Below are 19,230 nucleotides of genomic sequence, written 5' to 3' on the forward strand. Positions count from 1 at the left end.
TTATATTTTAAAACTAAAAATAAAAAATTAATTTACATTGTAGTTGACTTCTTAAATTTTTTCATTTAATAAAATATACAACTTTTGTAATCCTGTGATACTTTTTAAAAGTTATTACAAACAAATAATTTGATAAAAAAAATCAACTGTTAAACTTTTAACCTTTTTATTAAAAAATTAATATATTAGAAAAATTAAGTTTTTTCTCTTTCATTCATTGGCTTTATCTGATTTCCCTTCTTTCTTTGATAAGATCTGTTGGGAAATATATTCTTTTTATCTTGATCCTGAGTTTTTTAGTGCTAGAAGAAGGCATGTTTTGGGTTATTGTTATGAGTTGCTAGCTTGCTAGGCTACTAATCGGGCCGAGTTGAGAATGAGATACAAAGACACAGAAGGAATGATTGGGCTCCGGCCCTCTTTTTTCAAACACAGTGCCACAGTGCGGGGCAGGTAGCCCCAAATCAGAGTCCCCTCTTTCCGGGACCACTTTGCTGAATGTACGAAGTATTGAAAGCACACCTTCCACTAGACCACGACCTATATTGTCTATTGAGACGACATTAATAATTTAAATAGCATAATTTTTTTATATTTATCTAAAAATTATAAATTTGAGATTAAAATTTAATATCAAGTATTAATCTAAAAATTGATATTAAAATTTAAATTTTTATTTTTAAAATTTTAATATTTTACTATTTTTAAAAAATAAAAATCTAAAAATTAAAATTTTTAAAAACACACATTAAAATTTTAATAATATTTTATATATAACCACACTTATTTTCGTTAATTAATTTTAAATTTATTTTTTGTAAAAATTAAATTAAATTTTTATTTTTATTTTAGTCTCTTTCTCTTATTTTATACCAAAAACAATATTAAAATTTATTTTAATTTCTATCTCTCATTTTCTCTCTCTCAATTTCAGTCTCTGAATCTCTCTGTATCTTTTTTAAATGTTACCTAACAAATTAGCAGAGAGATCGGAAGAGAAATTAGTACATACCCCACCATGTGAATGGAGGAGAGTAGCGAGTCACACACTCACTCACAAGTCACAAGGTAGCACACTAACTCTGCCTAGTGGCTGTATGTATCTGAAAAAGCTGAGAGGGATAAAGTAAGATATTATCAGAGTAATGGAGAAGTGGAAGTTCCAAGGGAACCAAGGGCTGAAGAGTTCCGCGGTTTCAGTGAGAGGCGTGTTCAACGTGCTCATGCAGAGCATCAGTAAGGAGAAAGAGGTGGTTCATCTTTGTCGTGTTGATCCTACGGATAACCCTTTGTTTAGTGCAGATCCTGTGGCTGCTCATGCTGTCTCTACCGCTGCTCACTCTGGCAACTTCAACGGTTACCCTCCCACCTTTGGCCTACCTCAAGCTAGAAGGTTTCTAATTTCTTGATCATTAATTGTCACATGTTGACTTAGTGGCAATTATTATTATTAATCTTCATTTTCATACGATCAAAATATCTTCACGTGAATTGCGACTATTTAAAAAATTGTACATTATGATAAAGTGTATAGTGCTCACCTTCTAGATGATGCACATGTTCCAAAATTGTAGGAACTGATGGCTTGTCAATTTTTAGTCATCAATGGGTTCCATTTTGGTGCCTGACTCTATCATTATAATGTTAAACTGAAATTGAGAATGGTAAAAATTCACGGGTAGTTCTTTTCATATAAAGTTGATAGTTGAGTATCATTAAATGATTTGATAGATTTCACTAAATTATCGTCTAACGATTATCGATTATCAACTTTATATGTAAATAAATGTATGTGAGTTTCTATTTGTGAGAATATGCTCATTAATATTTGGTATTTGCATATTTGGTAATAGAGGAAACTCACTTGCAGTAGGTGTAGATAAGATGGAATAATATATGGTCTAAATCTAATATGATGTACGAGATGGGAACTTTGGAAACAGGGCTATTGCAGAATATCTGTCTAGAGATCTTCCAAACAAGCTGTCAGCAGAAGATGTATATGTTACAGTTGGTGCCACACAAGCCATAGAAATAATCTTACCATCAGTGTTTGCAACTCCAGGGGCTAACATTCTCCTTCCAAGACCAGGCTTCCCTCAATATGAAACTCGTGCTGCTTTGTGCGGCCTTGAAGTCCGCCACTTTGATCTCTTGCCTAACAGTTCTTGGGAGGTAGACATTGATTCCCTTGAAGCTCTAGCAGATGACAAAACTATGGCCATGGTTCTCATTAGTCCTAGCAATCCTTGTGGGAATGTCTTCACCTACCAACATTTAAAGAGGGTACATATGATATATGGACTATTCATTTAGCTTCTAGATATATGGCGTTTGCTATAGAACCAACAACATGTGATTATTGTAGGTTGCAGAGACTGCAAGGAAACTGGGGATCTTTGTAATATCTGATGAAGTTTATGCCCACATAGCTTTTGGGAGCAATCCATTTGTGCCTATGGGAGTATTTTCGTCAATAGTTCCCGTGATTACACTCGGCTCTATATCTAAAAGATGGATTCTTCCTGGTTGGAGATTTGGTTGGATAGCCACTTGTGATCCCCATGGAATTTTCCAAAAAACGGGGGTTAATTTCATTTTATGCTTTTCATCTTAATCTTTATCTCTTTCTTCTTATAATCACCACTCTAAAAACTCTTAATCTCGTTTATCTGGGATTATTATAGCATTTAATATTAAATTACTTTTTTTTCCTTCTTTTTATCAGATTGCGGCGAATATCGAGAGAAATATGGAGATTACTAGTGACCCTCCAACTTTCATGCAGGTAACAAATGGAAACTAGCTTTTATTTATTTTTCTTTAGCGGTCTTTTTTATATCAAAAGAAGTGATGACTAGTAATGTATGCTCACAGGCAGCAATTCCTGAAATACTTGAGAGAACAAACGATGAATTTTATTCAAAAAATCTTGATATAACGAGGGAGGCTGCAAACGCACTCTATGAAAGATTTAAGGAGATCCCTTCCTTGATATGTCCTCATAAACCCGATGGAGCCATGGCTGTGATGGTACATAATAAAATATACAATGAATGGTCAAATTTATTCAAGAAAGATCACTTCTTTTTTAAATTGATTCCTCTTTTAAAAATTTTAAATTAATTATCTTAGTTTTTTGGTCACTTTTTTTATTGACAGAGTCAAAATTTGACAATATATCATGAATACTTAATAATCTAATTGGCGGTTAATACAATAACTTTATGATATTAGGTCAAATTAAAACCTAATTAAAAGGAGACTTTGAGGTATTGAAATTTTTCAATTTGGTGTTGATTTGACCTGATTTCATAAACTTTTCATATTAACCGCTAATTAAAACTACTAGGTATACATTGTGGTATTAATTAACATGTCACATCAGCAAATTTTTATATTATTAACAGAAATGACTAAAAAACAAATATGACTAATTTAAAATATTTAAAAGACAAATTTAATTAAAAATTATTTAAAAGACTAATTTAAAAAATCAGTGATTTTTCATGCATTAATTCGACCAACTACTTATAAAATATGTTAAGAGTTACTAAAACAACGTTTTTATAAGAATTTAACGTGAAGAAGGGATTACTATATGGAGCAGGTGCAGATAAACTTGTCACAAATTGAGGGCATTGCTGATGATGTGGACTTCTGTGTCAAGCTGGCCAAAGAGGAATCACTACTTATTCTTCCTGGTAAGTGATTGTTTAGACCAGAAAAAAAATACGAGAGGAAGAAAATAATGAAGTATCTCTGAGAATCTGTGTGTTGAAAAATAATAATTATAGGTGTTATTGTTGGACTGAAGAACTGGCTTCGGGTTAGTTTCGGTTTGGAGCGTTCTGCAATTGAAGAAGGCCTTAGCAGGTTAAAAGCATTCTGCCTTAGACATGCCAAGATGTCTCAGCAAATTAGTGCGTGATTTGATTTGGATTTCAACGTGAATTATGGATATCTATTCCCCGCCATTGCTTTGTTGCAACGGTGTTTAATCCTATATTGTTATTATTGTTAACAATAATGAAGAAGCTGGATTTGGTTGCTTCAGCTGCTATGGTTCTTCTGTATTATGTTTTCATTTCATTAATAAACTTTACACTTTTTATGTTATCACTTTATGCCTACATCGTACAGATGTTCTAATGGTGCTCTGTGCAGCAATTTTATTGTCAGAAATTGAGGTGTGGTGCATGCACGGGTGGAAAAAGGCTAGGCCGTCTGTAGTCTGGCCTCTTGTCCTGTTATAAAATAGACACAGATTCAAATTCTCATAAAAGTCTTATTATGTTAATAGATCATGTTCAAACTTACTAATTAGCCTTATTCAGGTCTGTCTTATTCGTTTTCAGTTTTTTTAGCTAAAAACAATGAAAATATTTCAAATCTGTATTTTGTGTTGAGGATCCCTGATTTATTGTGGATCCCTGATTTATGGTCTTCGATCCTTTGCCTCCAACTCTCTTTCCATTCCTTTGTAGGCAGTAGCCCTCTTGATCTCTTCTATTCACTTCCATTGATTTTTTCAGATTTTTCTGTACATTCAAAGGTAAAAGACTTTTTTTTAAGTTTAGTTAAAAATTTTGCTATATTTATTAAATTAAATTTTTTAATATGATATCAAATTTAAGTTTTAAAATGAGTATTTTCATTTTCTTTGTCTCTTCACATTGTCAATTCGTCTTCTATTAGTTGTCTATTTTTGTTAGCTTTTTTCTATTCTCGTATTTTCTATTGCCTAAACTCTTTAAAACTGTTTAACTGCTTGAAAACTTTTACTATTTTATTTTTGTAAATTAAATTGTAATATTAAATAATGTGAAATTTAAATTGTAATTTTTTTTGTTATATTTAGCTTTTTTTTTTAATTTCAAACTCTAAATTTTATTTTTGGTGTTTATCTAAATTATTTTCGATGGTTTATTTTTCAATTTTATAGGGATATAATAATTTGTCTGCTAATGTATTTTTTATTTTTTCTTCTGCTGTATTTTTTGTTGGTTCTTATTTAATTCAAATTCCAAGATGATAACAAAAAGGAATATAAAAAAAAAAGAGTAAATTCAACAATAATAAACATGAGGCATAAAAATTTTAATATAAATATTCATTTGTATTTTTATTCAATATAATATCTTTTTTTGTACTCCTATTTTCAAAGTTAAATTTATCTTTACTTTTATTTGTATGTTTTATTTATTTTGTATTTGTACATTATATTTATTTTTTAATATTAATATAATTTATTTTTGTATCTAAAAATATTAATTTTAAATATTTTTTATTTTGAAAGGTTCTTTTTATGTTATTTTTTCAAATGCCATATGACGGTCTCTTCTTTAACAAAACAAAAAAATAATTTATTATGGAATAATTTATTTAATCAATAACCAAATAATAGAGTACCAATGAATTAAAAATAAAAAAGCTTAAAAAAATACCAGTAAAAAAATTGGCTTTTTGTTTTTTTTATTTTAACATTTTATTCATTATTTTTTTAATAATTTATTTGTTATTGAAAAATGTTTAGATAAAAAATTTTAATATTATATTTATATATTCTTATCTTTTAGTATACTTTTAAGTAATTTTAATGAATTTATTTTATTATATTATATTTTATATATGTATATATATTCTATTATTTAATTAAATAAAAATAGATTTTTTATAAAAAAAAATTAACAACCAAACTAACTGTTATGTATAGTGTAATAAATCAATTGTCAAGTTTTCATACGTGTTTATATTCTTGATATTTATGTAGTCAATATTTTACTAATTTAAATTTGTATATGCACAAACTACTTGGGTTTAAAAATTTTTCTTTACATGGTTCATAGTTGATGAGATATATTTTTTATAAAATAAAATAGTATAAGTTTTAAAATCTTTATATATTTTACATTTCAAATTTGAAGACTATCTATACTGGGATGGATGGAAAAAGTGAAAAAAGAGATAATAAAAAATTATAAAAAAATACAATAGTATTTATTGCAACAATTTATACTACGTGGTTTTTAAAAGGTTTGCGCGCAAAATCAATGTGCCGTAGATTAAGTAGTGTCTACCATGTCATGCAATTGTACTAGATCAGCATTTCGGTGACGAAAATGATAGTAGGGACAAGTTGGAGCCACAATTATAAATTTAGAAATTCTAATTGGAGCCAATAAAAACTGTAAAAATCATTCTAATAATCAGACCAAATTTCAGAGGTTAAATTGAGATTTAACTCTAAATTAGATGTTAGCATGAGAAAAATAGAATAAGTAAGTGCACGAACAAAAATATCAAAGTCAAAGGCTAAGTATAATGCATATTCTATAGCAGCATGCATAGAAGTGTTAAATTCTATGAAAGATGTTTCAAAAATTATATACAATAGAGCTCTGCCCAAATTTGTTACTATAGAATGAAGATGTATTTTTATGACAATACCTGCTGTTAGAAGGATAGAGTGGCTTCATGATCTTGAGTAGTGCTTTAGATAATTAAGTTAAATTAGTTAATATTATTCTATTTTTTAGATTTGATATTTTCTTTGATTTAGTACTTTATTTTTGTTTAGTGCTAGCTATTCTATAATTTTTCTATTTATGTTTGACTCTTTTATTCATTCAAAAAAAATTGTTTGCACGCTTTTATTCAATGATTATTGGAGTAAATTCAAATAAATTATGTATGAGTAGGAAACTATGCCTTTGTACCGATTAGATCATAACTCAAGTATTGAGATTGAGAAAGATGCAAATGAATTTGAACAAGAAATAGGAGATATTATTATGTTTAGAATGATGGTTGACTACAAAATGAAAAAAATTGACAAAATTGTAGAACTTCTGTTTTAACAGAAAGAATGAATGCGGTTGAATTTTTAGCTGTCCATCCAGCTAGATGTTATGAAAATTTTTATATGGAGAAAGAAGTGTTCTTATATTTTTGCAAAACCTTGAGAGAATTTACAGATTTATGTGATGGGAAAAAGGTGAGTTTAGAAGAGGAAGTTGAAATATTTTTTATAATTGTGTTCCACAATTTGCATCATAGAGTTGTCGCAAAACGCTTTTAACATTTATGTCATACTGTAAGTACCTAATTTAAAAAAGTTCTAAGAACAATATATAAATTAGAAACACAGACCACTTATCCGGGACACTGGATGAGAATAAGATGAGAGTGAACTTGCAATGACACTCTGAGAGATGGGTTTATCGTGCATATTTTGAGAGAATCGTGGTTCTCTCTATAAAACTCTAGTGTTCCTTGAATTGAAAAAATACGATGCATATCTGCAATAGTAAATGTCGAAAAGATGTAATAGGATTTTTCGAAATGTGCTGGGTTATCGCATTGGTTCCCGATGAGTCGAGTCTGGGACTCATCCGTCATTAGGACGTCGAGTCTGAAATCCGAATCCAGAATAACTCTAGAGTATTTTTAGATGCATTGAATCCTAAAAACAATTTTTTAAAATCTCATGGATGTATATGTTTTTTTTTACATTTTTTATTACTGTAAGTTCTTTTCCTATTTTTAGTTAATTCTTATATATTCTTTAACTAGTATTTAATTTTTTATACAAATGAATTTTATCTTGTTGATTCTGAATTTTGTTCCAATATGCCAGGCTTTCTTGCTCCATTTCATAAACAAAGATATTATTTTCGAGACTTTCACTTAAAAGGACAACATAGAATAAATTTGAATTGTTTTATTATCGACACTTCTTATTAAGAGATGTTATTGAAAGGTATCTTGGTGTTTTAAAAGTAAGGTTTTCAATTTTAAAGCAAATGCCTATTCTCTCAGCGGCAAAGACAAAATCCTACTACATGCTGTGTTATATATAATTTTATTAAAATACAACACAGGGATGATAACTTTTTGGTAAATTGCTGAAATGATCCAAATAAAAAAGACAATTGCAAATTAAATGTGAAACAATTATCATAGATGAATTAATTATTACTTTCTTAAAGTGTTGAATAGTGATACATTTTTTTTATTTTTTATTTTTAGTTTTAGTGGTGAGTTTATTTTGTTTATCAGAATTATTACACATTCAAATATTTTTTTTATCCAATTAGATCTAACATTAACAAAAACCATTTTCATTAAAAAAGCTGTTATTACACACATTTTTTTTCTTTTCTTCTTCCGCACTTCTTCGTCTTCTTCCTCTTACATACCTCCTCCTCCTTCTTTGCACACATAAATTCTTCTTTTGCTTCTCCTCACATAAATTCTTCTTTTGCTTCTCCTCTTTCTCCTCTTCTTCTTCTTCTTCTCCTCTTTTATTATTATCATCATCAATAACACTAATATTTTGCTAATGTATTATTTTTTTATAAGATTTATTGGGAGATATATTCTTTTATCTTGATCCTGAATTTCTTAGTGCTAGAAGAAGGCATGTTTTGGGTTATTGTTATGAGTTGCTAGCTTGCTAGGCTACTAATCGGGCCGAGTTGAGAATGAGATACAAAGACATAGAAGGAATGATTGGGCTCCGGCCCTCTTTTTCCAAACACAGTGCCACAGTGCGGGGCAGGTAGCCCCAAATCAGAGTGCCCTCTTTCCGGGACCACTTTGCTGAATGTATGAAGTATTGAAAGCACACCTTGGCTTCCATGAGATATTGATGCATGCATAACACAGAATTTAAACTTTTCACATTTGTTTAAACATACCAATGAATTGACCACTCAGATCAATCTAAACTTGATCAATCTAAGTTTTTTATTAATCTTGTCTCTTAAGGAAGTATAAATTTGATAGTATCATAATAATAATAGTATAATATAAACAGAGGAACACTCAATAATTCAATATTGCATTGCATTACATATGCGTAAACAACGTGATGTCACGCATCTATAAAAAATTAGCAGAGATCGGAAGAGAAATTAGTACATACCCCACCATGTGTTCGGAGGAGAGTAGCGACACTCACAAGTCACAAGGTAGCACATTACCTCTCCCTAGTGGCTGTATGTATCTGAAAAAGCTGAGAGGGATAACGTAAGATATTATCAGAGTAATGGAGAAGTGGAAGTTCCAAGGGAACCAAGGGCTGAAGAGTTTGGCGGTTTCAGTGAGTGGCGCGTTCAACGTGCTCATGCAGAGCATCAGCAAGGAGAAAGAGGTGGTTCATCTTTGTCGTGTTGACCCTACGGATAACCCTTTGTTTAGTGTAGATCCTGTGGCTGCTCATGCTGTCTCTACCGCCGTTCACTCTGGCAACTTCAACTGTTACCCTCCCACCTTTGGCCTACCTCAAGCTAGAAGGTTTCTAATTTCTTGATCATTAATTGTCACATGTTGACTTGGTGGCAATTATTATTATTAATCTTCATTTTCATACGAAGAAAATATCTTCACGTGAATTGCTACTATTTAAAAAATTGTACATTATGATGATGACGATGATTCGTTTAATTTAGTGTATAATGCTCACCTTCTAAATGATGCACATGTTCCAAAATTGTAGGAACTGGATGGTTTGTGAACTTTTAGTGCGTGACTCTATCATTATAATGTTAAATTGTAATTGAGAGTGATAAAAATTCAGGTGCAGTTGTCTTCGTATGAAACTCATTAATGTTTGGTATTTGCATATTTGGTATTAGATAGAGGAAACTCACATGCAGTTGGTGTAGATAAGATGGAATAATATGTGGTCTAAATCTAATCTGATGTACGAGATGGGAACTTTGGAAACAGGGCTATTGGAGAATATCTGTCTAGAGATCTTCCAAACAAGCTATCAGCAGAAGATATATATGTTACAGATGGTGCCACACAAGCCATAGATATAATCCAGTATTTGCAACTCCAGGGGCTAACATTCTCCTTCCAAGACCAGGCTATCCTCAATATGAAACTCGTGCTGCTTTGTGCGGCCTTGAAGTCCGCCACTTTGATCTCTTGCCTAACAGTTCTTGGGAGGTAGACATTGATTCCCTTGAAGCTCTAGCAGATGACAAAACTATGGCCATGGTTCTCGTTAGTCCTAGCAATCCTTGTGGGAATGTCTTCACCTACCAACATTTAAAGAGGGTACATATGATATATGGACTATTCATTTAGCTTCTAGATATATGGCCTTTGTTATAGAACCAACATGTGATTATTGTAGGTTGCAGAGACTGCAAGGAAACTGGGGATCTTTGTAATATCTGATGAAGTTTATGCCCACATAGCTTTTGGGAGCAATCCATTTGTGCCTATGGGAGTATTTTCGTCAATAGTTCCCGTGATTACACTCGGCTCTATATCTAAAAGATGGATTCTTCCTGGTTGGAGATTTGGTTGGATAGCCACTTGTGATCCCCATGGAATTTTCCAAAAAACCGGGGTTAGTTTCATTGTATGCTTTTCATCTTAATTTTTATCGCTTTCTTCTTGTAATCGCCACTCTAAAAACTCTTAATCTCGTTTATATCTGGGATTATTATAGCATTTAATATTAAATGACTTTTTTTCTTCTTTTTATCAGATTGCGGCAAATATCGAGAGCTATATGGAGATTACTAATGACCCTCCAACTTTCATGCAGGTAACAAATGGAAACTAGATTTTATTTATTTTTCTTTAGCGGTCTTTTTTACATCAAAAGAAGTGATCACTGGTAATGTATGCTCACAGGCAGCAATTCCTGAAATACTTGAGAGAACAAACGATGAATTTTATTCAAAAAATCTTGATATAACGAGGGAGGCTGCAAACGCACTCTATGAAAGATTTAAGGAGATCCCTTCCTTGATATGTCCTCATAAACCAGATGGAGCCATGGCTGTGATGGTACATAATAAAATATAGAGTAAATGGTCAAATTCGTTCATGAAAGATCACTTCATTTTTAAATTGGTTTGTTTTTTTTAATTAAATTTGTCTTTTAACAATTTTAATTTAATTACTTTAGTTCTTTCCTCATTTTTTTTGTTGACGGAGTCAAAATTTGATATGACGATAAATATTTAAGAATTCTAATTGACTGTTAATATGATAGGTTTATGATATTAGGTCAAATTAAATCCTAATTAAAAGAAACTTTGAGGTATTGGAATTAATGGATTGATTTGATCTAATTTTATAAACTTTTTATATTAGTCGCTAATTAAAATTATTATGCATATATTGTGGTATCAGTTAACTTATCACATTAGTAAATTTTAATACTGTGGACACAAATAACAAAAGGACAAATATAACTAATTTAAAATATTTAAAAAATAAATTTAATTAAAAAATATTTAAAAGACCAATTTAAAAAATGAGTGATTTAAGAGTTACTAAAACAACGTTTTCATAAGAATTTAACGTGAAGAAGGGATTACTATATGGAGCAGGTGCAGATAAACTTGTCACAAATTGAGGGCATTGCTGATGATGTGGACTTCTGTGTCAAGCTGGCCAAAGAGGAATCACTACTTATTCTTCCTGGTAAGTGATTGTTTAGACCAGAAAAAAAATACGAGAGGAAGAAAATAATGAAGTATCTCTGAGAATCTGTGTGTTGAAAAATAATAATTATAGGTGTTATTGTTGGACTGAAGAACTGGCTTCGGGTTAGTTTCGGTTTGGAGCGTTCTGCAATTGAAGAAGGCCTTAACAGGTTAAAAGCATTCTGCCTTAGGCATGCCAAGATGTCTCAGCAAATTAGTGCGTGATTTGATGCTTTGGATTTCAACGTGAATTATTAACAATAATAAGAGTATTTTAATTATTCTCTATAATAAAAGTATTGTAGTTATTTTTTATAAAAAAATATTAATTTAGATCAATTCAATATTTGATTTATTATTTTTTTGATTTAATAAATTTGTCTAGTCTAATTTTAAAAAAATTAACATAACTTAATCGATTATATATGTTAAATTTTAATTACTGAAAAACATTTTTAAAAAAAGATATTTTAGGCATCTTTATTTGAGTGGCTCCCATAATTTTTTGTGACTAACTTTGATGTATAGTTAACCATTATTAGATAATGATCTATTTAAATATATCAAATAATTTAATAATTTTTAATTATTAACTTAAATCTATGTGAATTTTTATTTTATTTTTTATTTTTATATAAAATTTTGATCCAAATTAAAAATTACTATAATTTATTAATTATTAGTTATAAGTTCTAATAATTAGTTAAGTAAATATACTAGAAGCAAATTGGTTTGGCCATTTTTATTTTTATTTTTAATAAAAATGAAAATAAAATATAAAAACATATTTGGTTGAATAATTTAATATTATTTTCAGTCAAAATATTTTTAAAAAGAAGTATAAAATTAAAAATGATATTTTTTCGTTTTCAATATTTTTTTTTAGCTAAAAACAATGAAAATATTTTTAATCTATATTTTGTGTTGAGGATCCCTGATTTATCGTGGATCCCTGATTTATGGTCTTCGATCCTTTGCCTCCAACTCTCTTTCCATTCCAGGCAGTAGCTCTCTTCTATCGATTTTTTTAGATTTTTCTGTAAGGTAAAAGACTTTCTTTTTTAGTTTAGTTAAAAATTTTTGCTATATTTATTAAATTAAATTAAATTTTTTAATATAATATCAAATTTAAGTTCTAAAACGAGTGTTTTTATTTTTTATTTTTTGTCGATCTTTTCATATTGTCAATTCATCTTCTATTAGTTGCCTATTTTTGTTAACTCTTCTATTTTCGTATTTTCTATTGTCTAAACTCTTTAAAACTGTTTAATTGCTTGAAATTTTTTACTATTTTATTTTTGTAAATTAAATTGTAATATTAAATAATGTGAAATTTAAATTGTAAATTTTTTGTTATATTTAACTTTTTTTTTAATTTCAAACTCTAAATTTTATTTTTGGTGTTTATCTGAAATATTTTCGATGGTGTATTTTTCAATTTTATAGGGATATAATAATTTGTCTGCTAATGTATTTTTTTTTCTGCTGTATTTTTTGTTGGTTCTTATTTAATTCAAAGTCCAAGATGATAACAAAAAGGAATATTCAAAAAAAGAGTAAATTCAACAATAATAAACATGAGGCATAAAAATTTTAATATAAATATTTATTTGTATTTTTATTCAATATAATATCTTCTTTTGTACTCCTATTTTCAAAGTTAAATTTATCTTTACTTTTATTTATGTGTTTTATTTATTTTTTATTTGTACATTATATTTATTTTTTAATATTAATATAATTTATTTTTATATCTAAAAATATTAATTTTAAATATTTTTATTTTAAAAAGTTATTTTCATGTTATTTTTTCAAATGCCATATGACCGTCTCTTCTTTAACAAAAAAATATAATTTATTATGGAATACTTTATTTAATCAATAATCAAATAATAGAGTACCAATGAATTAAAAATAAAATAAACTTAAACAAATAACAGTAAAAAAGTTGGCTTTTTTTTATTTTAACATTTTATTCATTATTTTTTGAATAATTTATTTGTTATTAAAAAATGTTTAGATAAAAAATTTTAATATTATATTTATATATTCTTATCTTTTAGTATACTTTTAAGTAATTTTAATGAATTTATTTTATTATATTATATTTTGTATATGTATATATCTTCTATTATTTAATTAAATAAAAATAGATTTTTTTTATAAAAAAAATTAACAACCAAACTAACTGTTATGTATAGTGTAATAAATTAATTGTCAATTTTTCATACGTGTTTATATTCTTGATATTTATGTAGTCAATATTTTACTAATTTAAATTTGTATATGCACAAACTACTTGGGTTTAAAAATTTTTCTTTACATGGTTTATAGTTGATGAGATATATTTTTTGTAAAATAAAATAGTATAAGTTTTAAAATCTTTGTATATTTTACATTTCAAATTTCAAGACTATTTATACTGGGATGCATGGAAAAAGTGAAAAAAAAAGATAATAAAAAATTATAAAAAAATACAATAGTATTTATTGCAACAATTTACGAATATGTTAAGAAAAATATGTTATAACTTATAAGGATTGACATTTAAGAATTAAGTTTGAAAATATATAAATAAAGAATTGACGTTGAGATGATTATGGTGCGGAAAGGGTGAAAAAAAGGTTTAATTGATTACGCATACAACATCAAAATTTTTTAACTTTATTAGCTAGAACTGAAATTATATGAGATGTGCAATTAGACAAAGTGTTAATAGCCAAATTCGTCCCTGAAAGATACTTCGATCTCTATTTTAGTCCTTGAAAGATAAACTTAATCAAAAGAGTCCTTCAAAGATACCCGACTTAATCAGGTTTGTCGTTCCGTTAACTCTCTTGATGACTTAGCTAACGTCTCTGACGTGTGACGTTAACTGCTACCGTGGCAGACAACGAAAATGATGCCGTTTTGATTGAATGCCCTGCTAGCCATGATTTGGCGTCGTTTTGTGGACAGAGTATATTCAAAACGTTGCAAACTCTCACCCCATTCCATAGCAACTATTTCTATGTTTCGCTCCAAAATGTTTCGTCTCCCTCAAGCCATGCCCCGAACCTTTCACCTTGCATTCGAATGACGCCATCCACGTTTGTCAGTGTTGGTTGACGATCAAAGCAGAGTAGGTATTGCTACTGAGAACAGAGTTCGTCGTCTCTTGGAGAAACATTGATTGTGGAAGAAGCAATCGTGACGGTTAGAGGTAAGAATGAAAGCTTTTTCATGTTTTTTGAGTCATTTTGTGGCCTGATGTCTTCGTAGTGGTGTGTTGTATGTTTTCGTCTGAATTAGGATAGGGTTTGAGGAGGCTAAGGGTTTGTATGACTGTTGTTGAAGATTTTGAGTGTGTCAGAATGCATTGCTTTGACTGCCGTTGTGATGATATTTAGCTATGGGTCTTTCATTTTAATGATGGTTCTTTTTCGTTGTTGCATGTTCATTTTGGGGTTAGGGTTTGTTTTGTTATGATTGAGAATAGCTAGTGGCAATCTGTAGGCTAAAGGTGTTTTCTTTTTTGTTATTGTAGATGGAAGGTCCTCCGATGACTTTTGTGTTTCACCATAGTGGATTGTTTAAAAAGATTGTGGAAGGAGATATGGTATATGAACCTGATAACATAGAGGTGTTAATGGGGGTTGAAGGAGACACGCTTGACATCTTCTTTGTAAGGGATTACTATAGGGAGTTGAATTACATTGAAGCTGGAAACTGTTGGTGGAAAGATCCTGGAGTTCCCCTTTCATCCGGGTTGAGAAGGTTAGTCACAGACGCAGACTTGCTTGCCATGTGCAAGGATTGTAGGAGAAACCAACATGTAATCAATATCTACCTGGAGAATTGTATTTCACAGCCTTGTATAGTAGACAACATGGAGGAGGAAGTAGTAAATGTGGAAGCAGAAAGCTTGAAACAGAGGAAGTCTTTCGAAGCTAAGAAGTGCAGTTCTCAATCTACTAAGATACCCACAACAATGGTTCCTCAGTCCAAGAAGCAAACCTCTCAGCCCAATAGACCAACCTTACAGCCCAAGTCACAGCCCAACAAACCAACAATGAAGACCAATTCTGAGCCCAACAAACCAAAGATAAAGCCCATTTTTCAGCCCAATAAACCAGTCCATATGCCCATGAAGACAAAATCTCAACCCAAAAAAAACAACATCTCAGCCCATGAAGCCTGACCCTCAGACCAAGAAGACAAGCTATCAGGCCAAATCAGTCCCACCTCAATCAAATGCATCATCACAAGCAGCTAAAAACTCACAAGAGAATAAGAATAAATAAAGTAGCAGTGGCTGCATACTCACAAGATCTGGAAGACAAGTAAAAGAAGCTCCCCTCCAGGAAGATGACAGTGACTCTCATGACTCTTATGAAAGTGCTGAAGATGAACTGTACAGGCCTTCCAAAGTTGTAGGAGACAACTTGTATAGTAGTGACAGTGATAGTGATTCTGGTAACAGAAAAAGAAGTGAAAAAAGGGACCGTAAGTCTGAAGTCAGAGAGAAGCACAAGCCCGCTAAAGCCAGATTAGGTGATAAAGAAATAGACACTGATGACTCTAACTATGAGGGTTCTGAAGATTAACAAAGCTCAATATGGGTTGGTGTGGGGCTATGCCAATGAGTTGCTGACTAGCAACCCCGGGTCCACAATACAAGTAGCTGTTATCCCCATGCCTCAGAGTCCTCCCCTGTTTGATCATTTCTATGTTTGTCTTGATGCCTGCAAGAGGGAGTTTAAGGCAGATTGTAGACTCTTAATTGGTCTTGATGGAGCATTTTTGAAGACACTACATGGGGGTCAAATTTTAACAGCATGTGGACAAGATGCTAACAATCACATCTTTGTGATTGCTGATGCGATTGTCAGCGTCAAAAACAAAGACAATTGGAAGTGGTTCCTTGAGTTACTACACAAGGACCTGGGAGACTACAGGAAGAACAAATGGTGCTTCATTTCAGACATGCAGAAGGTGAGAATGTTAATGACTCACGATAAGAAACTGTTAGGGCATATTTAATTTAATGAATAACATTTAAGGACCAATTTGATTTAATGAATATAGATGTGGGATTATATTGATTTAACATCTTTTCGTGTGTTTGTTTCCTTACAGGGTTTAATACCAGCTGTTCAGGAAGTGTTTCCTAGGGTATACCATCGATTCTGCGTGTGGCATTTGTGGCACAATTTCTCAAAACAATGGTCAAGCATTGAACTAAAAGATTTGGTATGGGAATGTGCTCAGTCAAGGATAACAAATGAATTCAACCGAAACATGAACAGAGTTAAGTTAATCAATCAAAAAGCTTGGGAATATCTCAACAAATGGCCTAAGGATGCATGGACAAAGGCGCATTTCAGTGAAGTTCCAAAGGTGGATAACATATGCAACAATGCTTATGAGTCTTTCAACGCAAAAATCAAGCATGAAAGGAGCAAGCCCATCCTGACATTAGCTGAGGAAGTTAGAAGAATCATCATAAAGAGTATTGTTGACAATTAGAAGAAGTTACAAAAACTATCAAGGGATTCTCTCCCTTGTTCAGTAGAGTAGACTTGAAGCCATGACAACGTTGTCTAGCCACTGGACTCTTCAATGGTCCGGTGATGAAAAAAAAGAACTCTATGAAGTTCATGGCTGGCCAACCGATATGGTGGTTGACCTGGGAAAGCACACATGCAGCTGTCGCTTTTAACTCACAGGTAACAAGTTCAACAGTTACTTATTTTCATCTACATTCATGCACGATTTTTAAATAATCATTTAATTGTCTTTGTAAGGGATGCCGTGTATGCATGCAATATCGGCCATACAGGATAAGAATGACAAAAGGGCTGAAGAGTATTGTCATGACTGGTTGAAGATGGAAGCGTACAGGAAGACTTATTATTTCAATGTCAACCCAGTGAAAGGACAGGATCTGTGGGAAAAAATTCCACACCCAGCTCCAGTCCCACCACCATTTAAGGCAAAGTCTGGAAGACCAACGAAGAAAAGGAGAAGGGACAAAGATGAGCAACCAACTGGGTCAAAGACAAAGATGAAGAGGAAGTATAATCCTATCAGATGCATGTATTGTTGTGAGATAGGACACAATAAGAGAAGTTGTGCAAAGAAGAAAGCTACGGAAGCTGAGGAGCATGCCAAGCAGCTGCAGCTGCAACTAGCTGTGGTTGCCCACTTGCCCCTGCTGCAGATGGGGCTGAGCCTGAAGTAAACTCTATCCCAAATGAACATAATCCAGCTCCAGCAGATATAGCACCATTGCCTGCACTTCCATCACCAACACAACCTCCAACAGTGATTGACATTAGCCAATCTGAAAACATTCCACCAACCCAAGATACACAACAGGTTGTATAATGACTACTCAACTATTAAACATATGTGATTTCTTTTATAATCTAAATCTAACAAATGCATCTGCCATTAAATTATGTAGGAACAAGTCACAGCTAGGCCACCCAAGTTACAGGTCATTAAAGGGAAAGCCAGACTTAGGTCCTCTCCTAAACCTATTGTAGCCGCACCAGTGGCTGTCTCTGCTAAGACAATCAAGGGGACTAGTTTAGCCACTGCTAAAAAGCTGGCCAACGTTATGACCTTCATTTCTACCCCAGGCTTCAAGTCCCAAGAAAGACTGATAAATGACTTTGATTGGTGTTGAAATGTATTCTGCTTGATTTTTTTGTATGAATCTACTTTAGATTTTTTGCACAGGGCAATTGAAGTTTCATTATCAACATTGTGCTTATCTATGTAATTGAAAGTTGTACTATGCCCTTTTATTTTGGTCTAGCCTATTTTTTACGTTTGTATCCTCATGTAAAACCTTATGACTTTGCTGTGGTTTTTATCTTTAAGACAATGTGACATTTAGCCTTCTATGGCAACTCAATGTTTAAGAGTACTTTGACTACTGATTATGTTCATGTCTTAATACATCTTACTGTAACAATGATTCGAATTGATTTGGAACATTTGATGGATTGTGTTGTCTTAATCTTAAAAAATCAAATGCAAACATCTATTCTCATTCAAGGCATTCATCTTATTACACCATGACATATCAACAGAATTTGGTTTACTTGGAACTACATAACAAACAACAAATGATCACATTAATGATAACTACCACAAACATGAAAACTATCAACAGTTTCAATGCTTTAACTTCAGTTTTCAAACTGTCCAGTCTCCATGTCACCTTCAACCTCCATTCATCATAGTCACTTTCAACCTGCAGCTCAGCCCCATAATCTTTCTTTGTTCCACCTTCGACCACCCCTTCATAGTCATCATCGTCAACCCACTTAAAGTAATTGCAGTGAATGCCCTTCTGCAAATTCAAAAATTAGAAAACAAAAAGATGAAAAAACCCAACCGTACAAAACAACATGAAAAACCTTTAACTCCTTCCACAACACTCACCCGATACCTTGGACATGCACGAAATAGTCTATCTGAGTTCTCTGTTGTCCCAGATTTTTTTATCGCAACCTTCAACCCACAGAAACATGATTCTTCATGGGTTTTCTCCTAATTCGCATTGAAGCGCCGGAACCATTACTGCCGTTCGACAGAAACAATACACCACCGCCACGGCCTCCATTTGCTGCCTCCATCGTCGCCCCAAACCAGCAATTTCAACACTTACCCAGACATATGACCCTCTGATTGTTGAATGCGACGTATTTATCGTCGAAATTAGGATTAGGTTTCAAATACTAAGGGACTAATTTGAACTGTTTTTCTAAAGTTATCT

The 19,230-nt window shown here is 31.6% G+C and overlaps 2 protein-coding genes across 3 annotated transcripts; both read left to right on the forward strand.

Moving 5' to 3' along the window:
- Positions 1-883: 883 nt before the first annotated feature.
- LOC112707148 (probable aminotransferase TAT2) lies at positions 884-11,798 on the forward strand. Of its 2 annotated transcripts, XM_025758757.2 has the most exons (10): positions 884-1,393; positions 1,944-2,286; positions 2,369-2,587; positions 2,729-2,788; positions 2,878-3,033; positions 3,611-3,704; positions 3,798-3,923; positions 10,571-10,815; positions 11,364-11,457; positions 11,551-11,798. In XM_025758757.2, the coding sequence occupies exons 1-10, from the start codon at positions 1,146-1,148 to the stop codon at positions 11,682-11,684; spliced, it is 1,719 nt and encodes a 572-aa protein (XP_025614542.2). In that variant the 5' UTR covers positions 884-1,145; the 3' UTR covers positions 11,685-11,798. The 2 variants fall into 2 exon arrangements, with proteins under 2 accessions (XP_025614542.2, XP_025614543.2); XM_025758758.3 differs by lacking the exon at positions 2,878-3,033.
- LOC112705288 (probable aminotransferase TAT2) lies at positions 8,964-9,986 on the forward strand. The gene is made up of 2 exons (XM_072201166.1): positions 8,964-9,300; positions 9,736-9,986. The coding sequence occupies exons 1-2, from the start codon at positions 9,053-9,055 to the stop codon at positions 9,962-9,964; spliced, it is 477 nt and encodes a 158-aa protein (XP_072057267.1). The 5' UTR covers positions 8,964-9,052; the 3' UTR covers positions 9,965-9,986.
- Positions 11,799-19,230: the final 7,432 nt, after the last annotated feature.

This window comes from Arachis hypogaea, chromosome 8, assembly GCF_003086295.3.
Source record: "Arachis hypogaea cultivar Tifrunner chromosome 8, arahy.Tifrunner.gnm2.J5K5, whole genome shotgun sequence".
NCBI lineage: Eukaryota > Viridiplantae > Streptophyta > Magnoliopsida > Fabales > Fabaceae > Arachis > Arachis hypogaea.